At 44.3% G+C, this 8057-nt stretch overlaps 1 protein-coding gene across 1 annotated transcript in view; it reads left to right on the top strand.

The window, feature by feature from the left end:
• LOC135824289 (sushi, von Willebrand factor type A, EGF and pentraxin domain-containing protein 1-like) overlaps positions 1-5361 on the top strand; it is a 23127-nt gene extending 17766 nt beyond the window's left edge. The window contains exons 9-11 of the mRNA XM_065337022.1: positions 2887-3054; positions 4067-4237; positions 5045-5361. Coding sequence (XP_065193094.1) covers positions 2887-3054; positions 4067-4237; positions 5045-5361 — 656 coding nt within the window. The remainder of the gene's footprint in view (positions 1-2886; positions 3055-4066; positions 4238-5044) is intronic.
• Positions 5362-8057: the final 2696 nt, after the last annotated feature.

The raw sequence follows: 8057 nt of genomic DNA, 5'->3' as shown, positions 1-8057 counted from the left end.
GTATATTTATAGGGTAAAATGGCGTACCCAAAGAGGTGGAAGGTGCCAAAAGTTCTAACGATGATAACGCAACACACAGTGCTGCTCCAACATGCATACAGATGGCGCTAGAATTTAGGCAAGCGCGTGAAGCAGCCAATAATATTTATTAGAAGTTCGCACTAGCGCTGAAAGCACGAACATGCATGAGGATAGATTGAAGTAACGGTCCCATAGTGACGTTACGGCGAAGTGAGAGAAACGGAAAGCCAGACGATGCGACAGCCCTAGAGGCCGGTCGGGCATTCACTGCACTGCCCGCCTGCCGTGTGAGGTTCCTCCGCTGCCACTCCTCCAGTTGTTTTTGTTGTGGTAGGCGCACACGTAGCCAGTTGTGGTGCGTATCAGTCGCGTCGTCTGGCCTTTCGTTTCTCCGTTTCTCTCATCTCGTCGTCACGTCCCTATGGGACCGTTAATTCAATCTATCATTATGCATGTACATGTATCTGCTTTCAACGTTAGTGTGAACTTCTAAAAGATTGTCTGCTTCACGAGCTTGTCCAAATTCTAGGGCCATCTGTATGCATGTTTCAGCTGCACTGTGCGTTTCTTTATCACCTTTAGCGAACGTCCTCGCTATGGATTGGTGTTGTGAATGTGGGCCAAGAGCGCATTGTGGAGAGGTGGACGGTTTAGATTATTTTCAAATGGCCGAGTTTGTCCCTACTTCAGAGTTAGTTTTCCTTACAAATTCCTTAAATGCAGATGTTTTAAGTGGAGTCTTTTGCACAGTTAACTGCTGGTTTACGTTACATGTAATGCCATGGTATTATAATTATTATTAAGTTAACCCTTTCGCTGCTGGCCTAGTTTCCCCCTGCCGGCTAAGCTTTCAGCGCACTTGCCTTCATTTCAGACCCTGCATGCACGTCGCCGAGCAAAATATTTCGCCATGTTTGCATCTATTGATGTATTTCCACGATCTGGGCTTGTTGGAAAGGCCTGTGCCGAGCAAAGACTCTTTTGGCAGTTTTCAGCTCCATAGGCATGCCAGCATCACTTCTATGTGCTCTAGAAGAAGCCCTTACATGTCTCAGAATCGCTAAACAACTTCATAATACATTTTCGTTCGCCATCTTTCTCAAACTAAACCAAACTTCACGATTCAAACTGCGCTGCAAAGCTGAGATCCAAGCGATTTGTTTGATGCCCCACACGCATGCGCTGTAGCAAAGGGAAATCCCCTAAAAAAAGCGAGTCGCGAGCAAAAAGTTTGAACTGATGGCCAGAAAGCGTACTTTTGATTTTTTGCGATTCTTTTCATCATCGCTCACTCAAATCTAGTCCTATCGCAAGGAACTTTATATCACTGGAAATCTGAGCTCAATACTTTTCCAACAGTATATCGTTTTTGAAAATCGGCCGCCGTTGACACGAGTTACGACAGTTTGTACAGCGACACATGCATTTCTAACTATTGCGAGGGCCGTGGAGCGAGATATCTCGTCATCCGCCGTTCAGGCACACTTTACAGAGCAAGATATCTCGTCATTAGCACTGAATATCGTTGGTCTGTCTCTGAAGCTGCCACATTATGTCTCACGAGCTCTACTACTTCTTAGCACTATAAGACATGATCACTTCTCCATTGGCTGCTCTCCATTCAAACTTTAATGGAAGGTTATGGAAGAATAGTCGGTGTATCAAATCTTTTCCCTAATTATCCTTGTAGTGAGAGTTGAAACCATTGTTGCAGGTAGTCTTTCATTGTTGGGATGAAGTTTATCTTGGCAAATAGTATTCCTGCCTGCAGACAATCTGTAACTGCTTCCACTCTGTGAAGAATGTCTTCATGTGAAACACCAGACTTGAGGCCAGCTCCTGAGAACCGATCTCTTATCGAGATCCCTCCCATTTGCGAAAATCCTAAAACAAGTGGTCACAAGATATATTGCCACTCTACATCCTTTTCTTGCGCTCTCATGTTCTTCTTGACATTGTTTGTAGACATTATAATTATTATGGTTTGTCACAACACTCTTGTTCTGATAGCAGTTGGCTGTAGGCCTGGCATTACAACCGTCCACAACTAATTGTACGTGCTTCACCCGCAAAGTAAAGAGACGCGCTGCTGAGCGCTCAAATCGACTTGGTCCATGAGAAATTCTAGTTCTTTTCCAGCCTCCTCAGCTGTACCCGGCAAAGGCAGTTCTTTTGGAACGAGCTCTTTATGTTCCCCCCCCCCCCGCTCCTTCATCCTGGTCCAAATTTAGCAATGCATCAGTCTCTACGTTAGTATGGCTAGAGGCGCTATCGTCAGAGCCAATGGCATAACGAGGAAACTCTTTTTCGTCTGTTTAATAATCACTTCGCGTACCTCCGCTCCATAGTTAGCTCTCCACTATTCTAAAATAAACCTCGTAAAATGATTTCTACGGATCTGCGTAACTGCCTCGGTTGCGCATGCTTCATACATGGCAATTACCTGACCACATCGCTACATGTCATGTGCCGGTACAATCAACAGTCCATAAACTGTTTATGCTCTCTTGGTAAAATGCATGTCTGGTTGCACCCTATGGTCATGGGTGTAGCCGATTGTTGCCAAAAACCTGGAGATTCCCGATAATTATATCACTATGAAACTCGTTGTGCCGCTCAAACCTCACGTAATGCTCGTTTTGTTCCTTTCTAATGCTCCCTAATGCTGTGATGCTGGGATAGTGTTAAAATGCCGAATATAATGCCGGCATTATACGCTGGACCCTAGTCATACGTATGTCGACAGTGCTGAGCCACTGCATTCTGTCTGGGGCATTTTGCTCTACGTCCAAACGAGACCGACTGAGAAGTTCAAGTTATTCATTCTCTGTGAACTTTTTCTACATCTTTGATTGCACTGCCCAGCTATCACGTGCATTGCGCCGAATGTCCGTTACGCAGGTGTCGAGCCAGCAGTTGTATCCTATCCCGGAAGGGTGCAATATAAATGTGGAATCGGGTTTGTGCTCAACGGAGATGCAAATCCAACATGTACACTCTCTGGAAACCTCACTTCCCTGCCCAACTGTTCAGGTGAGTTAATACTAAATACCCTAGTATGGAGCAGTCTCGCCGCTTGGTCATGTGACTAAATTTGTGCAGAAAGTAATCATGTCATGTGGACAGTGGAACCAACAAGGCCGACATCACGTGACCCATCGATTCCGCAGTAGAGTGGAATTGTAACCAACATGGCTGTCCTGTATAGTCATGTGATAGATGTGAAACCACTGACTCCATTCAAGACAGTTTACAGTTCTAATGATTAAATGTCTGATGATGAGTAAAACCTTCGGACTCAAGTTCCTGCAGAAAATGAAATGCTGTGCTTCCTTCTGCCAAGCTTGTGCAAGGCTGTGACCCTGTCCCCGTGTCTTTATCACTATTGTCCTTTGTATCCCTGTGCTTGGACATGTCCCATACGTGTCACACATCAATATCCTGAAACGAGAAAATAGCTTTCTCGAAGACAGCAAGCTTATCAGGGATAGATAAACTATAAACTTGAACCTTTTCCATCACCATCGTCATCGATGTGGAGTCCGGAAGTCATGAACCAATTTTCGGGCATCATTAGACCAGAACCAATGAAACATAAGGATAAGTAGCATCACAAAGTCACAAAGGTGAAAACTATCACAACCAAGTGATTAAATTGGCGAATAGGTTTATAGGTATGTTAATTAATTCTTTGGCGGGTGTTTACCTCCCTTCATGATGGTGTATGTCGCTGCCCTTATACTACTGGTCTAGAGTGACCAGCTATCTCTTCTTAACCCTGTGGTGCAATCATTGTTCCACGGCCTGTAATTCGACTTAGTTAACGCTCATACTGTAGCTGTAATGATGAGGCCTAGATGACCGAAATCGCTAGCTGTCCGCAGACTTGGGTGGTTCTACTGGTAAAGAACAAGCAATCCTATCGTTCAGTGTATGACAGGTCACTTAGGCTACAGATGAGACAGAGCACTTAAAAATTGTTGAACGTGATAAAACGTATTTAAATACCGTTTGTGAATGATATAACTGTTGCTTTTCACTGCAGTGGTGATCTGCAGAGTGCCGTCAATACCTAACGGTGGAAGTAGGAGAGCAGAGGCTAGTTTCGCTGAAAGGGTCAACTACACGTGTAATGCAGGATACAGTTTGCATCTTCCCAGCTATAAGCCTATCTGTGGAGCAAACGGCAATGTCAATTATGTGCCATCTTGCAAGCGTAAGTGACACCTAGCACATGCGCGCCTATTTCTAATCGTTCAAGACTAGGCGCAGAGTGATTTTAGAAGTGTGTGCGGCCGCAGTACGTTTAGCATTATCAGAAGGGCTTTCGCACTCATCAACACAGTAGGTCCAATGTTATTAAGCATTACGCCTGTTTTGCTTTCCACTATAAATACAGTATACAACAACACATACAAACATAATAATTGTAATGCCAACATGCTCATTCAACACCATCCATGCCGGAGCAGCAGTAATGTGAATGGCCTAACTCGAACAGTTCAAAATCTAGACGAGTACACCCTAGTTCCTCTGGAGTTTGCTACCATGCATCACTTGCCTGGTAAGCCAAACAATACTTGCTGAAGACCTTTTTTGCATATTGTTTTACTAGAGCCACGTAAACCCGTCATGTGTGAGCCATGAATAAGGGGAGTCGTGGCGTGGTCTGCGATGGTCTGCCGACCTTGGGTCTCGGCTTCATCACAACCAGGCGCGCCAAAAGAAGAGAGAGAGAGAGGAAGAGAGAGGAAGAGAGAGAAAGAGAGAGAGAGAGAGAGAGAGAGAGAGAGAGAGAGAGAGAAAGAGAAAGAGAGAAAGAGAGAAAGAGCGAGAGAGAGAAAGAGAGAGAGAGAGGGAGAGAGAGAGAGAGAGAGAGAGAGAGAGAGAGAGAGAGAGAGAGAGAGAGAGAGATAACCCCTACTCTGGTAGGTCCAAGTGCAGTTGTAACAAATTCTATCGTTCGCATTTATTTTGAAGTTCCTTTTTTCTTTTCTTTTTGTTGCTGTTTGCCCTTTTCCAGGAGACAATGGACTTAGTGGAAATGAGACCTGTCAAGAAACCGGTGCAGTCCTCAAAATCTCAGACCAAAAGTACAATTTTTATAGCGCCAGGGCCCTTTGCAACAAGCATAAAGGAAGGCTTTTGAGCCAAAAGGCTTTAAGAAGTGGGTGCGCAACCGATATTCTCGCAGGTGACAAGAAGGTCTGGATATATGAAAAATCAAATCTGAATTATCCGATGAGGTCAGTAAACATCGGATTTTACGAAAACATCCACCACCTACTAAATGTCGTGTGTGAAATAGGAACACAGCAGATGTACTTACATATTATGTAAGTACATCTGCTGTGTTCCTTACGCCACCACAACTTAGCATTCAAATCATCTCTAAAAAGAATGACGCGGCCCAGATGATGGCTATGTTGCATTGAAGAGCTGAAGAGCAATACCGTATTTCCCCGTATAAGTGAGTTAGTTCACCCCGATAGTACCCCCTATAAAAAATGCACTTTCCACTGCCGAGGTCATCACCCCAAAAGACAGTTCCCCCGAAAGATAGTAAGTTCGTACCCGTCCTACATGTACAGACACTGTACAGTACATGCATCATATGCACAAACACTAGAGTTGCGCAGGCTTCCCACTGCGTGTCATTTACCCCCGATAAAAAAGTACTCCCTGAAAGATAGTACCACCCCCGAAAATTAGTACTCATGTGGCTGCTAAGTTCGAAAGTTAGTACGTACTAACTTACGGGGAAATACGGTAGGCACATAACTGTGTTCCCAGTCCAGTTCAAAAGCCGAAGAACTGCCTGTGAAAAAGAATGCTATTCTTCTTCTATTCAGGAACGACGACAGCAATTTAGAAATTGAATCCGTGCACACGCCAGTAGTTGGATGGGAACTACAGTGCTGGCAACCCCTGAGCGGTGGATTCACATTCTAGCGGTCTCTGTTTCGCAGTTTTATCATCCCGTGTTAGGTCTTTGCGAGGTGAGCGCACCGCTTATAGGCCATTCACACGACGTGCAAACATTTGCACGCGTGTGACCAAGATAACACGGGCAAACCGTGATCCAGTTCACACGGTGCTGGGCAAACTTTGCAACCGTCAATGTATCCATAGTGACCCCCCGAAAATGCCGGGAAATGTTAAATTTTGAATTTTCCTTTGTTCAAGCACTGCATTTGCAGTACGCACTTAAAAGTCTTTCAACAACCGACACTTTTCCTGGCGTGCAAAGATAATCGCGAGCAAAAGGGCCTCGGCCAAGATAAAAAATCTGTTGCTCGCGTGTGTCCAAGTTTATCGTATCCGAGTAAATATCCTTGGAAACGGTACGATAAAAGTAAGTTTGCCCGTCGTGTGAATGGCCTATTATAGGCCATTCACACGACGGGCAAACTTACTTTTATCGTACTGTTTCCAAGGATATTTACTCGGATACGATAAACTTGGACACACTCATGCAACTGATTTTTTATCTTGGCCGAGGGCCTTTTGCTCGCGATTATCTTTGCACCCCAGGAAAAGTGTCGGTTGTTGAAAGTGCGTACTGCAAATGCAGTGCTTGAACAAGGGAAAATTCAAAATTGAACATTTCCCGGCATTTTCAGGAGGTCACTATGGATACATTGACGGTTGCAAAGTTTGCCCAGCACCCTGTGAACTGGATCACGGTTTGCCAGTGTTATCTTGGTCACACATGTGCAAATGTTTACACGTCGTGTGAATGGCCTATTAGGGAGTCGGATTTCAGTTGTCAGCAGTGTATGTGTAAGGGTATGTTGGGACTCCGCTGGATTATGGACTTGAAGTTGAACTTGCTGCTGTTTACCTCAGTAGGTATAAAAAACAGAGAGGTTCCAGGCTGTCCAGGAGAGTGCTCAATGCCGAGTGGTAGAGCTGGTTCAAACAACGCTTTGTGAGTATATAAACCAATACTGATCCAGATTATTGTTTTCTGATGATCGCTTAGTGCGTGAAACTCGGAGTAAAAACACTTTGTCTGTCCTCCTATTGTTTGTATGTTTTAAGTACAAGTAGGTATACTATACATTATTAGACATCCTTAGCTAAAAAACGCTAACGTAAACGCAAATCTTTCCGTACTTCGGATCGTTCAAGCTGACTTTTCCCTTAGCACAAAGTACATTATAGTTGAGACGAAGTAGTCGTGACAACCATGGCGATATGAATTTTCGTGGAAACAGTTGCGGGAAATTCCAAATTTTGAACCAGGGATTAGTTTGCTGTCGTTCTGAAAGAATACCTTGGCGAGGTCTTTTACTCTGGAATAGCAAAAGCACGCCGAAAATGAGTTTTGGCTGTTCCCAGGTCCTTGGAAACCCTTTCCTAAATGCAGCACCGAAGCCTGTAAGGGTTCTCCAGCTCCAGCACGTCTGGGAGAGGCCGATGAATTTCTTCCTCAGGAGTGCCGTGGAACTGGTCCTTTGTTGAAAGAGGGTGAAAGGCACGAAGCAGAGGACTCAGAAATTGTCAACTGAAAGGCAAAACTCACCAAAAAAGCTAAATGTCACAAGAGGAAGCAATCTCGACTCTCGATCTCATCTTGATCTGCAGGACGTGCTTTTTATCTCCCGCCAGTTACAAAACAATGCGAGTTTTTGCATTTTTTTGCAGAATTTCCATAACGAACGCCGGCCCGTTATTTTGAGCTCTGTAACGTTTTTCCGTTATCCGATAACGTCTTTTGTCACGGCTGGGAGTGAGTACCGTAAAAGTTAGCGTTATCGTACTTTTGCTAAGGATGTCTAATATGCTGTTGTGGTTGTGGTTTTTGGGTTTTTGCGTCTTTTTTTCTTTCTAGAACTTTGAGTTGAAGTTTTTTGGAACACTTCGGAAAATATTCATTTTGTGTATTTTGCCTAAATAGGCTGTAACATGTTGGGACTCCGCACGTTACAGATACTTTGAAAATACATTGGACTATGTCAGACATGGGGCACTGCAGTGCTGCTGTGAGAAGATAGCAATAGCAATGTTGATGATAATCCACTTTCATATTG

Source organism: Sycon ciliatum, chromosome 9 (genome assembly GCF_964019385.1).
Source record: "Sycon ciliatum chromosome 9, ocSycCili1.1, whole genome shotgun sequence".
Classification (NCBI taxonomy): domain Eukaryota; kingdom Metazoa; phylum Porifera; class Calcarea; order Leucosolenida; family Sycettidae; genus Sycon; species Sycon ciliatum.
Note: the sequence above shows the minus strand (reverse complement) of the source record. Positions and strands in the feature narration are given on the sequence as shown.